The sequence below is a fragment of the Anabrus simplex genome, chromosome 1 (assembly GCF_040414725.1).
Source record: "Anabrus simplex isolate iqAnaSimp1 chromosome 1, ASM4041472v1, whole genome shotgun sequence".
Taxonomy (NCBI): Eukaryota; Metazoa; Arthropoda; class Insecta; order Orthoptera; family Tettigoniidae; genus Anabrus; species Anabrus simplex.
Genome location: NC_090265.1, coordinates 65543683 through 65564537, shown reverse-complemented (window position 1 = coordinate 65564537; position 20855 = coordinate 65543683). Strand labels below are relative to the sequence as shown.

Genomic DNA, 20855 nt, shown 5'->3' with positions numbered 1-20855 from the left:
ACTGCTGAATACACAATTCTGAGCTCATAAAAACTCCCTAAACAGAAGGCATATGCTGGCATTTATTATCGTTTCCAATTCAATTTCTACAAAGTGATCTACAGTAATTTCTTTGCCAGCCAGTGGATATAAATAGTTGGTTCTACAACCATGACTTAATTTTACTAATAGAATATCCTTGGTATTACTGTCCTGCTTTTGAAATTTAGAACCATTCTTTTAATGCATTCTATAATTAAAAAAAAAACAAATAAATAAATAAAAAATTATATCACCGAGCTTGATAGCTGCAGTCGCTTAAGTGTGACCAGTATCCAGTAATCGGGAGATAGTGGGTTTGAGCCCCACTGTCGGCAGCCCTGAAGATGGTTTTCCGTGGTTTCCCATTTTCACATCAGGCAAATGCCGGGGCTGTACCTTAATTAAGGCCACGGCCGCTTCCTTCCACTTCCTAGATCTTTCCTATCCCATCGTCGCCATAAGACCTATCTGTGTCGGCGCATCGTAAAGCAAAAAAAAATTAATCAGCAATGGCAATGTTCCTCCTGAGCCTGTTCAGTTTAGAACACAAGCATCATTTTATACATTCAGAACCAGGGATAGGAGTTAACTTCTAGCAAGCATTAGCAACTTTGTACCACTGGCTAATATCCACAAATAGCTCTGCATCTAAAACATCTATCATGTAAATAAGTCTGAAAGTTTTAAAATGGGAAAATTACTTGATTATCCTTCAAATGTTTAAATTCATTCCTGACATGTCTTATTCAATGCAGTATGATTGAGGTAAACTCCAGCATGACCTTACTAGAGATTGTCCAAGTACAAATAGTTAATGCTGACATCTACTACATCATGATGATCGTTATACAGATACATTTTTTTAAAACCTAAAAGGTTTTATTGTCTATGGCTGCAATATAATCAGCACCTATCACCAATTGAATTTTGATCCTACAAGTATACTATTAGGGCAATAGCTTTCAAATTGTGTGCTCAACTTCGTGCAGTTCATGGAAATTACTCAAGATGTCGTTACGAGTTCATCGCTTCCGTTTTTTGTCCGCCATTTCAATTTGCCGCGATGGCAGACAAAGGACGGTTGACCGTCACACAAAAGACGAAGATTGTGTTACTGTTCGCGGTGATGAACAGTATTACATTGGCACAGAAAAGGTTTCGTGCTCATTTTGACACACGGTGGGCTCGCAGTCCACAGACAATACACAGATTACATCACATATTTGCAGGTACTGGATCTGGTTTGGAGTGTAAGCGGCCACATGCACCTACCATACATTCGCCGCAAAACATTGAAGCAGTTCAAGTGGCTTTGACTCGTAGTCTGAGTAAATCAACAAGAAGATCCAGTGCCGAGTTGGAAATTTCACGCCATTCGGTACAAAGAAAGGGGCTGCCTGGCCGAGGCGGTAAAGGCGTGCTTGTTTCGCCCGGAAGGACGTGGGTTCGAATCCCCGTCAGGAAGTCGTAAAATTTAAGAAAAGAGATTTCCACTTCCGGAGGTGCGTATGGCCCTGAGGTTCAGTCAGCCTACACCAAAAATGAGTACCAGGTTAATTCCTGGGTGCAAAGGCGGCCGGGTGTAGAGCTAACCACTCTACCCCATCACGTACTGCGGTTAACAATGGTGGAAGCCTTTACCTTCCACTCCTCCAAGGGCCTTCATGGCCTGTACGGAGGTGTCTTTGTCGGTACAAAGAATTATTCAGTCCAAGCTTCGCTTGTATCCATACAAGATGACTGTGGCCCATAAGCTTACTGCGAGAGATAAGGAACGGAGACTACAGTTTGCAAGGTGGGCAATCGAGCTAAACCAAGAGGCAGTGCTACACAACAAATGGTTTTCGGACGAAGCTTATTTTTATGTGAACGGTGTTGTGAACAAACAGAACGTTCAATTTTGGGCACGTGAACCTCCGCGAATAATCCACATGAAAAACACCTATGGGGAGAAAGTGTGCGTGTGGGTCATGATGTCAAGCCATGGAATCATCGGTCCGTTTTTCTTTGATGCTACAGTAACCGTTGAACGCTATTTAGACGTCCTGCGAAACCAGTTCTTTCCTCAACTCATGGCCACAGGTCTTCCATTGCAGAAACAATGGTTAATGCAGGATGGAGCATGCCCCCATACTGCCAACGTTGTGCTTGATTTCCTACACGAAAGACTTGGCTTTAGGGTATTGTCAAACAGATTTCCAGAACGTTATGAAGGAGCAGGAATGTAGCCACCTCACAGCCCGGACATTAACCCATGTGACTTCTCCCTTTGGGGGTTCCTTAAAGAGAAGGTGTACCACAGAAAACCCGAAAATGCAGTGGAACTTAGGGCCATCATTGTGGAGTTATGCTGCGCCATTCCAGAAGATTTGTGTCGGAGAGTAGTCACAAATGCACTTGTGCGACTTGAAGTTGTAAAACAAAACGGCAGTCATATATTTTTTTTTTTGCTAGGGGCTTTGCGTCGCACCGACACAGATAGGTCTTATGGCGACGATGGGATAGGAAAAGCCTACGAGTTGGAAGGAAGCGGCCGTGGCCTTAATTAAGGTACAGCCCCAGCATTTACCTGGTGTGAAAATGGGAAACCACGGAAAACCATCTTCAGGGCTGCTTACAGTGGGATTCGAACCCACTATCTCCTGGATGCAAGCTCACACTGCAAGAAATCAGCTTCATTTTCTGTATCAAATCCTATTTACAAAGACATGTATACAGCATATATGTATCAAAAAGGTGGAAGATTTTTATTGTTATTAAGTCTTTGCAAGCTCACAGCCGCACGCCTCTAACCGCTCGGCCAACTTGCTTGGTCAATGAGACAGGAAAGGGCTAGGAGTTGGAAGGAAGTAGCCGTGGCCTTAATTAAGGTACAGCTCCAGCATTTACCTGGCGTGAAAATGGGAAACCACAGAAAACCATCTCCAGGGCTGCTGACAGTGGGGTTTGAATCCACTGTCTCCTGAATGAAAGCTCACAACTGTGCAGTCCTAACTACACGGCAACTTGCTCAGTCTCAGGTAAACAGGGGCACGTTAAGTCCCGAAATTTACATTATGATATTGTCCTAAACTTGTCTTATGGTGTATATTAGACAAGGACCTAGAACATAACCTGCAATATGATCAAAATATAAGTAATCTGAAAGATCATATAAATATCACAAACTGGAACACACAAAACCAAAGCACTAGAACATGACAGACTTTGTCATTGACTCAGTAGAATCATAATTCACATCCCTCAACAAACATAACAATCAACTAGTCATGCAAAATATATCACCAGAAAGCAGAATCATTACCTCACTGTCAAAGACATTTACAAAGGTCAACAAAACAGTTATCATGCACACAGAAGTCTCCATTACAAAAAATAACAGAATGCATCGCAAAGAACAATACTCTATAACTCAAATCTGATCATCTCATACCAAATCACTGTTAATCACATCATCAATAAATCCAAATACATCATTCCTGAGAAAAACAATGTTTTCTGAAACAAGTACACACTACTGCAGCTAAATAAATTAAATGCACAACCCAAACTACACAAACAAGACTCCCAATATGTCCAGTCATCTACTAAATGTATGCACCACTTAACCAACCAGCCACATTTCATGGACTAAGTATTCAATAAAACATAGAACTTGACATAGGGACATGCTTAACGAATAGTTATTACAATGTAGTGGAGAAAACTGAAGACAATAAAATCAAAATTGCACATCACACAATCCTTTGAAATAAATAACCATTAACAAGATACTAGTTGCAGAAAGAATAAACAAAGACAATTTAATTAACACATTAACAAAAACGACATATCAAAAGAACACCACAATCTTCAACATACTAAACATCACAAAGTAAAATTACTTCGCCTTTGACAACTAACACACTGATCGACAATTACACAACACAAGAACTCACCATTCTGATTCACGTTACACAGACTCAACACCACACCATTTTCCACAGGAGATTACAATGAAGACCTATCCACAGAAATGTACTAAGCAGTTGCTAATGGTTACAACCACATACTCACTTATAACCTCCAATACAAAATAAAATACAAAGCAAAAATTCTCTCGCTTGCTCAAAAATTCAGAAAATTTGGGTACAAAATGGCATTCCAGCTAGTTGCCTTACGTCGCACCGACACAGATAGGTCTTATGGCGACGATGGGACAGGAAAGGGCTAGGAGTGGGAAGGAAGCGACCATGGTCTTAATTAAGGTACAGCCCCAGCATTTGCCTGGTGTGAAAATGGAAAGCCACGGAAAACCATTTTCAAGGCTGCCGACAGAGGGGTTCGAATCTACTATCTTCTGAATGCTGGATACTGGCCGCACTTAAACAACTGCAGCTATCGAGCTCGGTAAAATGGCATTCAGAACAAAATCAGAAAGTGTGACAAAATTCATCCCGCAAACAGCACTCAGTACTAAGACACAAATAAAGGTGAAAACATGCAGAGTGGAACACTATGGATACCGCAAATGATCTCTGCAGCACTGCTGAAACAAAAGCACTGAAATGAATGGAGCAGTGCATGCCCAAGATGTCTCACTATCACGCTGTCCAACTAAGTGCCTCAAAGACTTGCTGACATACAAATAATTTTGTTTTGTATGGATGCTTGTCACGATGTCAACTAGACGGACTACTCTCTGATTGTTGGAATAAATGTTATCTCTCCCTCTCTGCAGCAGACTGTGAGCAGACAATGCAAGTTTTTTACTTTATTGCATTATCTTGGTGTTGAAGATGACAGAACTTAACGAGCAAATAATTAATGCGATACGCAACAAACTCTCAATATAGGACAAAAGAAACAAGAATAATCACATCCTCCTCTAATAAAAAATTTAATGAAAAAAGTGGCTGATGAGTTACGTGCGGAACTTTATTGCTATGGACACTTGACGAAGTGCAAATACAAGATATTTTCAATGGCTTAAATTTACATAGGAATACACTACAGCTACCTGTAACAGAACCCGAAATAAAACTTGACTACACATTACTCTTTGCTTGTCTGACAATGTTTTGTTAACCTTCCTGTCCCTTAGTAAGTTTTGCACAAGACTGTAGAAATTGGACCCATTGGTTACCCTGTTTAGTACTTGACAAAATGCAGACTTTGAAGCATTTTGAAGCATTCTCTAATGCATTTTGCTCTCTTTGATTGATTGTTTGATCTGTTACAATATACTGGAAAATGAAGGAGGTCCATATCATTAAGGGTATAACTCTTCTTGTCAATAATGAAATTATGTAAAACACACACAGACTTGATGGTCCAATCAGCAGTGTTTGGATTTGTTTCAATACTCCTGCCTAAAATTCTCCACTTAACCAATAAAATTCCAAATGCACATTATGTAGAGTTTCCAGATGTGGATGACTTAGCATTGAAGGATTCATTTCCAGCAAAAGGTTTCATTACATTTTCCCTCAAAGGTACACTTCATTTGCTATGAACACGAAGGTGACTTTAGTGTTTGCGTTTGGCGAGTAAATTTCTACTGAAATGTTATATTTACTTTTGTAAATTAGATGACACAATGCAGAAGCTTGTAGTGTACCACCATCACTCTGCTTTCCATGACCACCAATATCAAATAAATCTCTAGTGGTCATCGACTAATCCTTGTAGAACTTTAGAGAAAAACTTCTTACAATTAGAAAACATATATCTTAAATGTGGTTGGCATTTCATTTGCGTGTGTTTTCCATCAAGTGTCACGACACAGCTAGGAAAATGCCAAATTGTGTCAAATCATTCAACAGTCCTTAAGGAGTCAGCTGCCATAAACTATTTCATGAAGACTGGATGAAATGTTTTGTAAAGTACAGTACAGTATACTTGATCATTTTCCCTACAGTTGATGCCCCAATGCAGAATGAAAATAATAGGCTCTTGAAGATGCAGCTTGCTGGTAGATACCTAATTTAGAAATATAACAATCTGACTTTCTCTCCCCACCACATGCACGTACGGTACATGTGTATATGGCAAAGTGAGATAGGAATATTTTACTACGGTTAACAGTTGGTCACGATGAATTACAAAAGCAGTTAGTGTCATCTTTATCGCTACAATTGTTTTAGCCACATTGAAAACTAAAGACCCCAACCATAAGCATTTTGTGTCAATTTCTCAAGCTCAAAAATATAATTTAGAATAACACTGATAAATTAGATGAACTTGAGAAATTGTTTGGAGTAACAGATCTCTCATGAAACGATATCTGGTAAAATATTAAAAGATATGTGGAAGAATTTAAGACAAGAGTTTGGTAAACAGTTCCAAAAGACATGTAAATCTGGTAAAACCACACCTGAAGAAGTAAGTTCCACATGGCTGCATTTCACTAATTTGCTGTTCCTGCAGGACCAGTTCACTCCCAGAAAATTGCACAGCAACTTGGCTGAAGATGACAATGATTATGATAATGGTGATGACGTGAGAGATGACAAAAGAAATATCCACAGTGACCGAGAAGAATAATTTACATTATTGCCAAGTTACCATTCAACGCTGAAATTCAACAAGTAAAAGCAAATGAAGACCTGCTGCCATTTTGTGACATATTGCTAGTGTGGTAAGACACTGCTACCATTGCTTCCCCATGCACTGCGGCTGGCATCGATAGTGATACATCTAGCGACCCACTCGACATGTCTGTGACATTTGATAACAATAGAGACATCCACATCAACATCCATAGTGATAGCGTGAGCAACCCACTTTGCATTTCTTCACCCTAATTCAAATGTAGTGAATGCTCCAAATCCTGCATTATACTAACTAATTGAAATTCTGAAACAAGGTACGCAAAACATATTGGAGCACTCCAACATACCACAGAATCTGCATTTAGCAGCCACTTACTAAAGCACGAAGATTCTCAATGAACAGACACAATTCAAATCACATGTACTATGCAACCATATAATAGAGAATTTTCTAACCACAATATTGGTAATGGACACAAAATAGCAACTGCTCCTGTCTTGGGTGTCAGTTCCTTAGGATGGTTGGTTGAAAGTGTTTCAAAGACGTAATGCTTTTATTATTAGAAGACTGTACTGAAGTTGATTTAATTCTGTAAAAAAGTTCAAAATTAGATCATCTTAGTCTGTACTAAATACTTGGAACACATATACAGTAATTAGCAATTATGAAACTGTTGTCAGGATTTACCTGTACGCCATAATTACAGCCACTGTTTAGTACTTCTGGCTCTGGTCATCATGCTACTTAGATATCTGAATTGAATGGATGAAAACCATAACGGTATAAGTAGCATTTTGGTCATTCAGAGAAAAAGGCATTTAAACATCTGAACACTCATATAAAGCATGCTATTTGTAGTTATACCACCCATCACTAGAGCGCAGAATATTACCGCTATCACTTGTATCTCTTTGCTGGTGAAAATATACATCCTCCCTGAGTTACATCCTGCACTTAACTCATTTTTTTTTTAAATGTCACTTATACCGTTATGGTTTTCATCCATTCAATTTTGTCTATATTAATTAGAAATAATTATTGATATTAGTTAGAAATAATTATTGAGTTCATAGTTTCACTGTCTGAAGGTTGTGGAATCAAAACATTTATTCTGATATATTCTGTATTCACTGCAACATCCTGTGCTCATTGGAATGAAATGGGAGTGCTGTCATAATTGATAGAGTTATGGAATAGCAGGCACATAACATGTTATCTGTGGTTAAAAGCTGGTTAACACGAGGGTGAGATGTTGCTAGCCAGACCTGTAGACATTTCAAGAAGAGTGATTTTATTTGTTTCAATATGTGACACGTTAAAACTTTGGAGTAATTGATGTCTGAAAGATCTACAGGTGTAGGATGTGTGTTTAGGCTATAATAACTGCACACTCAGTGTGCTTAAACTAATAACTGATGAAGATAAGAAAGTGAATGCAAGTTTGTTGTGCACTATCCATTACTTCTGTTTTTTGGGACAGGTGCTCTGTTTGTTGACCTCTTGCCCGTAGCATCACAACCAGAGCAAAGGCATTTTTGAACATAAGAAAGGGAAAATATAATTATTTACTATTCTTAACATCAAAGTATGGTGCTTCAAAGGAAGCAAAGCTTTTTCCCGCACCTGTCATAACCCGATGGAATAGCTGGTTTCAGGCTGTCTTCTATTTGAGTGCTTACTTTACTAATGTTGTTACATTTTTCAAGATGTCTGACATGAAAGACATCAACAACTCTGGTATTAAGTACCTGACTGATCTGAGTGACCGAGAAGTGAATAGGCTTTACTCCCACGTGGTTTTTGTCACAGATCATCCAGCTGGATTGGTTGACCTCCTTACTGAACTTGAAGGGTCTCTGTATCCTACCTCTCATCTCCTTTACCACAAAATGCATAACCTTGACGCCAGTTTTACCTTCATTTGTGAGGGGAATTTTTCTGCGGCAACTAATGATGCTTTGATTAAGCTCACTCCTCTACAGCAGTTTGCATGTAGAGACACATTTGTCACAGCTACTCATTCTACACAGTGTAAGCTAGCCACATTGAAAACTAAAGACCCCAACCATAAGCATTTTGTGTCAATTTCTCAAGCTTTGTATCCAAAAAATATAATTTAGAATAACACTGATAAATTAGATGAACTTGAGAAATTGTTTGGAGTAACAGATCTCTCATGAAACAATATCTGGTCTGGTTACTGTTCTCTGAAACATGCAATTCAAACCCAGATGAAAGAAAGTAAAAAATGTGATGTCATGCATGCATTAACTGCAGTTCAGACAGAGTTCAGCATATTTGCTAAATATGTTGTGGACCCCAATGAACAATGTAGATAGCAAGCACGTGTTGTCTCATTACAACACAGTGGTTACAGACAAACGGTGCAATTTGAATACTGACAACGCTTTCGTTTGAACAATTAATTTGTATTGTGTGCGAACCAAGGAAAATAATTGCACTTCATAAACTTGGAATCGTTAAAATTAATAATACCATGTGATTTTTAACTTTGTAAATAGATGCTAATTTTGGAAAAATATATGCTAATTTTTGAAAAAATAGATGCTAATTTTTTAAGCAAACAGATGTTAATTTTTCTAGTCTCCAAGCAAGGGAGTTTCAACTCAACTGGAAATGGAGCAGTTATAGGAGATTACAACATCCAGGCAGTACTATGACAGGAAAGTGTAGGGAAGATGCTAGCTAGATGTCCGTCATGGAGGCAGTTAAAAGAGTTTGTAAAACCTAGCAAAAGGAGAGACTTGGGAAGCTTTAGTGAGAGAGAAAAACATACTTGGACAAAAAGATAGAGTTTATTCGGCTTGTCTAAGATATTTCTGGAGATCGCTGTAGCTTTTCTGGCTCATTTTAGTCTTGGCAGTGATTTTTAGGCTAGATGCCCTTCCTGATGTCACATGATTTTACACGTGAAAATTCCAACCCAGGATCAACCAAGATTTAAATCTCAACACTCCTGATGGAAAGCCAGTAATTAAGCCATTGTACTATTCAGACTTTTATATCAATCATAAAAGTTCTGCCTGTCTTAATAGAATGCTAAATGATTATAACGATGATGATATAGATAGAGAACTGCTTCATAAAATATAGTTTGATCTCCATACTACATTAATATTTTGCTTTCCATACACTGTATTTCAGAAACACTGTTCAGATGTATTAAATTATCACTGAATTTATGATACTCTCTATCAACTTATGCATCCAACAAGATTTCAAATAAGTTTTATTACTACTTCACTGTAAAGTGCCAATAGGTCACACTCTTTGTTTTACCAGTTATGTAATATGAAGCTGTAAAATAGTTCATGCTTCATTATCTTTCTTATGACAGTCTGAGCCTATAATGAGTATTACACTGACAAGCAGCATGCACTACTAAAATGAAGTCTGTCCATATAAAGGAAACAACTGATGATATTCAGCAATTACAGCATGTGGTGAGAATTGTAAGCTATTTTTAAGCAAGTTTTATGCAAGTCTTTCATTACAGAAGAAGACAGTATAGATACAGGAATGAAAAGTCAATTATCAGAAAGAAATTTAGGAAGGACATCTGGAATGAAAAAACTACGTAAACCATCACAAAAATACTTTATTTAAGAACTTATTGTCATGAACTGACTGTTATTTAACTATTCTAAATCACAATTAGATGAACAAAAGTAATACTGAGAAACTTGTTGACAATTATGTCAACTTTGTGGAATGAAATCTACAGTATGTCTATCTCTGCATTCTCTCTCTCAAACTGTTCAAAAGTGATTCAGGATTGTAGATGAGAGGTTCGTGTTACCCAAATACAGCTGCTCATCTTACCAAACTAGTTTCTTCTGAAGCAGAGGCCAAAGAAGAAGTGGAACCGGTGTCAGATGGGCTGCGAGGCACCTGGAGTGCAGATGACGGACGGCGTTTATTATGAGTGGAGCAGTTATTTGGAATTTTGACAACACAACGTTTGTGGAAATTGAGTCCACAACCTAAAATTCAATAAAAAAATCATGGAATTAACAGGAAAAAACACTAGTCCAGCTCAAAACATTTTCAAAGAAATATTATTAAGTACATTAATTTTACAATTTGTACCATTAAAAGGTGCAAATACAGTACAACACCTCTTTTTATTTCTGGAATTTATGTTTACCCACCATTTACACCATTTTTCACACACTTCTATTTTCTTATCGTCATTTATGTAAGCATCATTTTAAATTTCCTGCATTGGTGTGTGTATGAAATGGCTTCTGGACCATAAAAATAAACTTTCTAATAATACAATTTGCTTTGTCACACTGACACAGATAGGTCTTTAAGCGACAATGGGATAGGAAAAGCCTAGGAAAGGGAAGTGATCGTGGCCTTAATTAAGGTACAGCCCCAGCATTTGCCTGGTGTAAAAATGGGAAAGCATGGAAAACCATCTTCAGGGCTGTCGACAGTGGGGTTCGAACCCACTATCTCCCAGGTGCAACCTCACAGCTGCGTGCCCCTAACCGAAAAAAATATAACTTTCAGTGGTCGACACTACACCCAAGTGACCTTAAATTTCGCTGGGATAGCTCTCTTTCACACAAACAAGGAAATCCAGCTCGCTTGAGGAGTTGAACTGCAATAATGTGAGAGGATTGTCGAGACAGCTCTACTTGGCTTAGATGTTCGCAGTTTTTTAAACTTTATAAAAAGCGTTCTAAGGAATAATAAGAAAATGTTAATACAGTTATTTACCCCAGCAGCGGTGGGGTATATTGGGTTCAGTGCACGCCACTGGGTTTTACCTTGGATAGTGATCTATGATTTGGTGGACGATCTTCTCTGTCCATTATGCCTGGAATCATGTAACTGGTGCATTTATTATGAGGTATGTCATACATTATCTTACAAATTAATTTTTGTTGCCAGCCTTCTTACTGTATTTTCTTTTATACACTCATTCTGCTGATGCTTTTGAAAATGGTGCAGCTGCACATGTTACTGCCTTCTTTTCATACGCATTGTGGTCAAGACCTGCAATCGTAGATCTTCGTACATTCAAACAAAACTGGAGTGCACCCTTTTATTAGGAATAGATTTCAGTCTCTCATTATGAAAACATTCCAGACTACCAGTATGTAGAAAATGATTTGTAAGACTCAGATCTTTCCGAAACATTTTATCTTGCAGAGTAAAACATTCTTTAAATTTTTTCTTAATTGACTAACGGTTTCCAATCTGGTTGTCATGCACACAGGGTACGAGTTTCTTTCCATTTTCCCATGAATGAATATTTTGTGTGTGGTAGGTATAGAAATGAAATAAATTTTTCAAGTACGTAGTAGTTCAGCATCGTTTTCACATGAGGCTGAAGACCATCAGAGATGGTTATACATCTCTTTTCATGCATGTATCATAGAATCTTTGCTATACCTGGTAAATTTTGTCATCAACTATTTTGTGAGAAAAAATATCACTAGTAGCTTTTTACATATCTCCTGAAGTAGTGTTTCACAAGGATGTTTGGCTACATCGCCTTACGTCATGCCCCTCTGAATGACAACGAAGTCCAATATTTTAGACTACTCAGGTTCATGATGGTATAAGTGACATATTTTTCAAAAACCTGGGGAATCGTTCTGCCCATCTCCTGCTAAACACAGATTTCCTTCTTCTACTGCAGCTGCAACGTTAATATTCTTTTCCTAAATCCACATGCATGAATGGAAGGAAACAAATATTATTTAGCCAACTTAAAAAAGTAAGCCTCGCTAAAAACATACATCTTAATTGTGTCTGCAAATGACCAGAAAGCATTGAAGGTAAGACCACACAAATCGAGTCCTGAAAAAAAATTGAAGCCTAAACCTACTGCTGGCCCACATCACATCTCATATCCCACCATACATAATCAAGGGTTGTGCAAAACCCTTTCGTAGCCAGTGGATGATATAATTTCCACTAACTTTTTTCCACTATTGGGGCATTGGGTGACCGATTCCCACACTTCATTTGCTGCTACCTAGTGTGGACATTAGAAAATCTAGAAACAATTCAAATTCTGCTATGGTAGATATGGAGTTTTTAGGTTGGTGGACGTATTTGTTTACATATACGTAATGTAATGGCTGCCAGCAGTACGCATTATTGGGAAGTGAAGCCATTTTCAACACCAGAAAAATGGATGCAAGTAATTTTAACCTATTTACGCTATCATAAATTATTCTGTAGACTGAGCACATAAAAGTTGCAATACCGTAAAACAGGTATAATTTGCATCTTCAGGGGTTACTTTGCATCAAATGTGAAAAAGGATTTACCCCCATCTGCTGGACAGTAAGCTAACTAAAGTCAAGTAGTTTTGGTATGTTCCAATAGATGGAACTTCAAAGCATGCCTTGAACAACTTTAATAGATTTTCCACCATTCTGGTTGCTCTGTTGTCATGTGTTCATTGTAGTGACCATAAACTATTAAGAAATTAGTCGGAAAAATCCATCAACATCGTCAACATTTTTGTTTTTTTCGAGGTAAGTGTTGCAATAATCTTTGCTAAATTTAATAGAGACTCTCAACATTGCCTATATAACTGATATGTAAGTTTCCTTTAATGTAATTTTGTGTAATTACCGAATGAGGTTATGAATTCAAGATTTTGGGGTTACTTTGCATCACAACAGAAGAGATGCAAAGTAACCCCCTTCCAAAAAAATTAATGACAGTGATGAATATTTTAATGAGTTTCTCATTCAGAATACTGTCCTTTTCAGTCACGGGGCGAACACACAAAAGGAAACCTGGTTCACATCGATATGCAGACTACAGCCCAGAGACATTGCAAGAGTGCTTAGAAGACATCAGAAGAGGAAATCTTTCATGGCGGAAGGCCTCAGATCATTATAATATACCCTTCAGAACAATAGCCAACAAACTCAAAGAGAAGCATGCAAAATCACCAGGGAAGCCGCTACCAGTGTTCTCTGTAGATGAAGAAAATTCTTTTCTAAAATACATTGAAGTAATGAGTGATTTTGGGTTCCCATTAACAGCGGACGATCTATGTTATGTGGCAAAATATTACCTCGATCGCGTTGGTCGCTCTGTGAAGAGATTTAAAAACAATCTGCCCGGAAAAGAATGGACGAAGTCATTTTTACGGAGACACCCACTGTTGTCTGAAGATTTGCAGCTAACATCAAGAAATGTCGAGCAGCTATCGATGAAAAGATTATTACAGAATACATTGATAATCTAAGGATTGTTTTGGAAGACGTTCCACCTGACAGGATCTGGAATTTTGATGAAACTAATATTTCAGATAATCCTGGGCAAAAGAGAGTGTTGGTTAAACGAGGGGTGGAGTATCCTGAGAGAATTTGCAATTTCTCCAAAAGCAGTGTTTCTGTCATTTTTTGTGGAAATGCGGCTGGTGAAATGCTGCCACCCTACGTGGTTTACAAGGCTGGACAAAAGTGGACAAAAGTGGACAACTTGGACGGAGGGAGGACCCGATGGTTGTCGCTACAACAATTCTTCGTCTGGATGGTTTGATGCTGCCACTTTCAGCGACTGGTTTGAGAGTCTCCTCCTTATTAAATTGAGAAGGTTATCAGGGAAGAAAGTTGTGATCGGCGACAATTTGTCAAGTCATCTTTCCGTCCCAATTTTTCAGAAATGCCGGGACGAAGACATATATTTTGTATGTCTCCCGCCAAATAGCACTCATATCACACAACCGCTAGATGTATCTGTCTATCATCCACTGAAAGTTGCGTGGAGAAAAGTGCTGTCAGATTGGAGGGACTCGAAAGAGGGAATGAAGCACAATATTCTACCAAAGCAACACTTCCCTGCATTGCTGAGACCCACTCTTCAAATTTTAGCACCAAACATAGCAAAGAATTTGCAGAGTGGGTTTTGAAATGTGGGATTGTTCCGTGTGACAAGGAACCACCGCTCCAGCGACTGCCACAAAAAGTAGCTGATGAAAAGACTGTAAGTGCAGCATTTTTAGATGTCTTAGAAAACACCAGAATGACATGCACAGGGAATGGCAACGTGAAGAGAAGGAGAAAGATTGATGTTCCTGCTGGTAAGAGTGTTGCACATGAAGAGCTCGTCCAATCAGAATGTGCACCTCTAACAAAAAGAAACATTCCAAAGAAGAAGCAAAGAGTGGAGAAAATTTATTCTTCTGAATCCGGTGAGGAACAAGATGATGATCCCATATGTCAGGATTCGTCAGACGAAGAAACCTGGGACACGTATCAACGCAAGCAACTGGAAACGACTGATGAACAGGACGAGATTTTAGAGCAAGAAGAACCCAGTTTCCTGCCTGTGATTCGTCAAGTTGGGGCATTTGTAGTTATTCGTTACGACAGTGATTTATATCCTGGAGCAATAGAAAGTTTCAATGAAGAAAGGGCTGAGGTTAGTGCAACGATAAAGTCTCTGAAATTATGGAAGTGGCCCGCTCAAAGTGATAAACTATTCTATGAATGGAAGGATGTTATTGGAGGAATAGACCCCCCAAAGAGACTGGGTAAAAGGGGAATTTTTCGAATTCCTGAACTCGAAAGGAAATTCTGAAATTAAAGGCGGTTAGTGCAACTTCGTACACAGTGTTTGCTGTTTTAATTGTATTTTCTGATTAGATTTTTGTAAGATTTTAATTACAACAAAATTCTCTCTTTCTTTCTATAAACTTTGTTATTTTTCATGTAATTAATTTCGTGTGGCTATTTCTAGCCGAGTGCAGCCCTTGTAAGGCAGACCCTCCGATGAGGGTGGGCGGCATCTGCCATTTGTAGGTAACTGCGTGTTATTGTGGTGGAGGATAGTGTTATGTGTGGTGTGTGAGTTGCAGGGATGTTGGGGACAGCACAAACGCCCAGCCCCCGGGCCATTGGAATTAACCAATGAAGGTTAAAATCCCCGACCCGGCAGGGAATCGAACCCGGGACCCTCTGAACCGAAGGCCAGTACGCTGACCATTCAGCCAACGAGTTGGACATTTTTTCATGTGAAACCTTATGTTATTCTCCATAATATGATACCCTTTATTTCTTGCCATAGAACTGGTCATTCCATAGTGCAACTTTGCATCTGGTCTCATTATTCACTGGAATATACGGACATAAGCAATGATGCAAAATTACCCGTTCATATGGGTTACTTTGCATCAATATTTAGATCGCAATAACACTTATTATAGAATTGTTAGGTTATTACATTACACACACGTGCATTCCTACTAAACCACACACCACCCTTAAAGAGTTGTATGTATTTTCAGGCGATGTAACTTCTCTGAAACTGACTTTCTTCTTACGAACTATAAAAAGTGATGCAAAGTATACCCATGGGTAAATAAATAGGATTTATGTATTGATGAAATACAGTAATTCACGTTCTCATTTTACCTCATCATGATTATTCAATTCCAGAATTCTTATTATTTTATTACTTATTTTATTTTATTATGTAAAATATAATGAATTAGTAGCTAATTTCTTGGCAAATAAATGTGTTCAGATTAACTTTCCAATATACAAGTGAAAATGTATTATTCATTTGTTTTTCATTTGTACACCTACTTATTTTACTTGAAATGATTGTTACAGCTGCCTTCTTCATCCATTCCCATTTCCCGATTCTCTCTGGGTAGGGTAGCACACCAAAGCCTTACTCAATCTTTCCACTATTCCTCTTCTAGTACTTTATTGCTATCAACTCCTCTATTTGCAATACAGTCCACAACAGAGGTCCTCCATCTCATTCTGGGCCGTCTCCTAGACCTCTTTCCAGTCTCTGTATCCATGAATGTTCTTTCTGGTACTCTCTCTCCTGGCATTCTCATCATGTGACCAAACCATTTTAGCTTTGCTATATCAATCTCTTCTTGAAGTTTACACACTCCCGCGCTTCTCCTTATTTCCTTATTTCGTATTCTATCTCGTCTTGTCTTTCCCTGTATGCTTCTCAAGAACTTCATATCAGCTGCTTGTATCTTACTTTGGTTCTGCTTAGTCAACGTCCAGGCTGCTGAAGCATAGGTCAGTATAGGTTTATAATAGGATGAGTATAAAACCTTCTTGCACTTCATTGACACATCTTTGTTTCATAAAATGTCTCTCACACACTGGTAGAAACTTGCAGACTGCTGTATTCTTAAATCAGTTTCTCCATCCAAATTTCCATCTTGTGACATTACGCTGCTCAAATATTTAAAATTTTTCACAATTTCGAGAGGTTCATTTCCTATTTTTATCACTCCCCTGGATTTTCTGTTACCTCTTGTCATGATCTTGCTTTTCGCAGTACTAATCTTCATTCCAAAAATTCTTATCTCCTCATTCCAAAAATCCACTTGTGTCTGTACTTCCTCTTCATTATCTCACCAAACTACAATGTCATCGGCAAAGAGCATAGACTTTTCTTGCTCGCCCATCATCTTCTCCTTGATATTATGTAGAATTCTATCCATGATGATAATGAAAAGTAAGGGAGACAATACATTTCCCTGTCTTAAGCCTGCCTCAACTCTGAACCATTCAGTTCGACCCATTTTGGTTCTAACACAGCTTTCGCAATTTTGATACAATGCTACCTTCAACATTTCTCAAGTACTGTATATCTATTTCTCTTCTAAAAATAAATGTAAAAGTATACTTTGTTGCAAGGCAGCCTCTGTAGGACAGGAAGTATTTCATAAAATAAAAAATATTCATTCATCTGCATTGTTTCATTCCCAATCTGTACCTCTGTCAATGTTTTCCATACCAAATTCCTTGGGACACTGCCATATGCATTTTACAATATCTAGAAACGTTACTACAATTTCCTTTCCATATTCCCAATACCTTTCCATCATTTAACGCAATGCAAATATTGGGTCAAATGTGGACCTGCATCTTCTGAATCCATACTGGTGTTCTGCCAATTTTCTCTCTACTCTGTCTCTTATTCGTTTATCCAAGATTCTTTTAAGGATCTTAGCTGTATGACGTATCAGTGTCACTCCTATGTAATTTTCACATTGCTTCCCATCTCCTTTCTTGAAAATTGGTATAATGATCCCTTTTGGCCACTTTTTTGGAACATTCTTTTCTCTCCATATCACTCTGAAGAGTCTATACAACCACTGTAGACCAACTGCTCCTGCTGTTATGGTAACCTCGTCCATTCCAGCTGCCTTGCCTCGTATCATTCTTTTAGCGGCCCACTCAAACTTTGCAATGGACACCTTGTTTTCTTTACCTTTCATCTGCACTAAATCTGGTTCTTCGATTTCTCCTCGTAGCGAGGTATTTTGTACGTTGTAAAGCTGTTCAAAGTATTTTCCCCACCTTTGCAATATATCCTGCTTCTGTGTCATCACTTCTTCCTGGACCCAAAAGATCTTTTTGCTTTCGGTTTTATCTTCTTGCAGAGATTCAGTGAAATTTTGCCAGCATTTCTTTTCTCTCTTCTTGAACCACCTTGGAGCATTCCTTCTTGCAGTGATTGTATTCTGTTTTGCATTCTGCTGTCCTGTTTCTCAGCCATCTTTTCCAAGCTTGTTTCTTCCTTTTAACTACAGTAAAACCTTGTTAATTCGAAGTCGTTGGGACCCAAAAATCGGACTTTGAATTATGTGATTTTGAATCATAATTCAGAAATGCCAACCCTTGCGGCGTCACAAAGTATTCTAAGACTCCTTACTGCATGCAATTAACCTTAATTCACAGTTTAAACCTTTCAAATATCAAGATAAATAAACGATTTCCAAAATGTATCCACCCAACAAGGTGCATTTACAGTATTCAAATAATACACTTGGACAACTCACCGGCAAACATAATCTCACGCAATTAAATTTAAAAAAGATTCAAAGACAAGGAAAAATATGTACTAGCTTCCCTGTGCAAGTGCTTTATCTGCTGGATTACGGACCGTTTGCATTTTTAGATGCCTTGTACTTACATGAAAAGTGCTCGACACCCTTAAAACATCGTGGCTTATGGAACTTTCATATGGCGAGGGAAGTCTCTCGTTTCCGTGTGCACTGCAACACAGTACAGTGACCCCTACCCTTGTACGATTTCCTGGCTGGCACTTCTCTCCTTTAAAACCTTAAGCCCGTTTGGGCTCAGCATTAAAAAATTAAAAATATGCAGCTTCGTCGGCACTGACAATATTGTTTGGTGCATACGAATTGATTATTATGAGCCACGCTTTTTCGCCAACTGTCGGAATCGCCAGTGTTCACGAATTATGTTTCTCCGTACACTGCCTGCTATGTATATTGTGGCATTCCTTAAAACGCTGAATATAAAAGAATTACGATTTCACTCAGACTTAGCACATATGAAGCATACTGTAGACACACCGAAGTGAGTGAAAGTGCAGAAAGCTACCCCTGCACGTTCCAGAAGACACGTTCTGTCATGACGCAGAGAAATTACTCTGTAAAATACTATTTTATAAAAATGTAACGGCAGTTTTGAATTAAAAGTCTGAATTTTGGTAATGAGACTGACATTGTTCTTTGAATGACGAATTATCTGTATTTTGAATTAAACAATTTAAATAACATGTAAAACCGTACCTCAAGTTTCCAGGAACTAGAGCTTCTTCGAATTAGGCGAAATTTTGAATTAACCGATTTTGAATTATCGAGGTTCTACTGTATATCTTTTACCCTGTCATTCCACCAGGGCGTTTCTTGGTGTTTCTTCCTTCCTGATACTCTTTCACGGGTCTTTTCTGCAGACTCCATCACGGATGATTTAAAGTATGCCCATTCTTCTTCGATGCTTCCGATGTCTTCCTTAGGTATACTGGTTTTAATGTGTGCCAGGAACTCTTCACGTATTTCCTTCTCCTGCAATTTCCACACCCTTAGCTTTCTCTGCCTAATCTCATGTCATCTTTTGTATCTTTCTCATCTTTAACTTAGCTATCACAACTCTGTGATCTCCTTTGAATGATTCACTTGGGAGGGTTGTTACATCCACCAATTTTTTCCTGTTACCTTTCTCGACCAAAATGTAATCTATCAGAGTTTTGATTTTGTTATCCCAACTATATCGTGTTATCTTCTGACTGTTTTTCTCTCAAAACCATGTGTTACCAATGATCAGCTCATTTCTTCTACAAAAGTCTACCAAGATATCTCCAGCCTTGTTTCTCTTCCCATATCCAAATGCACCTGTAATATCTCTTCATCTCCTTTTCTTTCCTGACCTAGGCCTATTTGAGCATTCATGTCTCCTATGATCACAACTTGTTTGTCCTGTATATGGCCTTCCAGGTATTACCAACTAATGTGTATATCATCAGTGATAGCAAAGATTTTTGAAATCATTTTATACCTAGAATTTCCTTTTACATAAGTTACTTAAAATCTGAAAAAAAAAAAAAAAAAAAAAAAAACCAGCATGTTTTCCTCTGCCGATGTTCGAGTCACAAATATGGTTAATTTACCAAATTAGTTTCTACAGAAGTAGACATGGGAGGACAGATGGATGTTGTATTCAGACTTTAAAAAGGCATTTGACAAAACCATGATGTGCTCTTGAAAAAACTCAAAATTTTAGGATTCTCTGACTCGTTTACACACCTTTTTTAGTTCCTCTCTCAATGGCAGGAAGCAATATGTGTAATTTCACAAGAAATATTCTGAAGAATTTGCACTAAGTTTGGGAACTGTTCAAGGGTCTAATCTAGAATCTTTGATATTCCTGCTTTTCTTAAGTGATTTACCACAAAGAATAAAATATTTTAGCTGTCTCTTATACGCTGATGATTTCAAGGTTTATAAATAGATTAGTTGTGATCCCTACTGATTGAGACTTACTTCAGAAAGACCAAAACAATATAATAGAATGGAAAACAGAAAACACTTCTTCTTCTTCTTCTTTTCCTGGTTCTAGTTTTTTAGGTTGGGTTGGGAATCAAGGACCTCCACAGTCTTCTATATCTCCACCACTACCTTCCTTGCTCCAATAATTATTCAACTCTCTTCTCTATACTCTCCCCTTCACCGTATCCGTCCACCTCTTTTTGATGATGATGATGCTTGTTGATTAAAGGGGCCTAACATCGAGGTCAACGGCCCCTAATGGTACGAAATGAAATAACAAAAAATTCAGATTCATCCACTGACCAAAATGAAAGAAAAAAATGTCAAGAAGAATGAATGGATGGACATGAAACATGAACCCTACAAAAAAACAAAAACAAACAAAAACAGTGGATCAGACACAAAAAAAGATCGTGAATAATAGTATTACTGACCAAGGGACTACTTATAAAGCACA

The 20855-nt window shown here is 38.1% G+C and overlaps 1 protein-coding gene across 1 annotated transcript in view; it reads right to left on the bottom strand.

Moving 5' to 3' along the window:
- The window catches only part of PKD (serine/threonine-protein kinase D3), a 310331-nt gene that overhangs the window by 193082 nt on the left and 96394 nt on the right, over positions 1–20855 (bottom strand). Inside the window, exon 5 of the mRNA XM_067138812.2 lies at positions 10399–10559. Within this exon, the coding sequence (XP_066994913.1) occupies positions 10399–10559 (161 nt within the window). The remainder of the gene's footprint in view (positions 1–10398; positions 10560–20855) is intronic.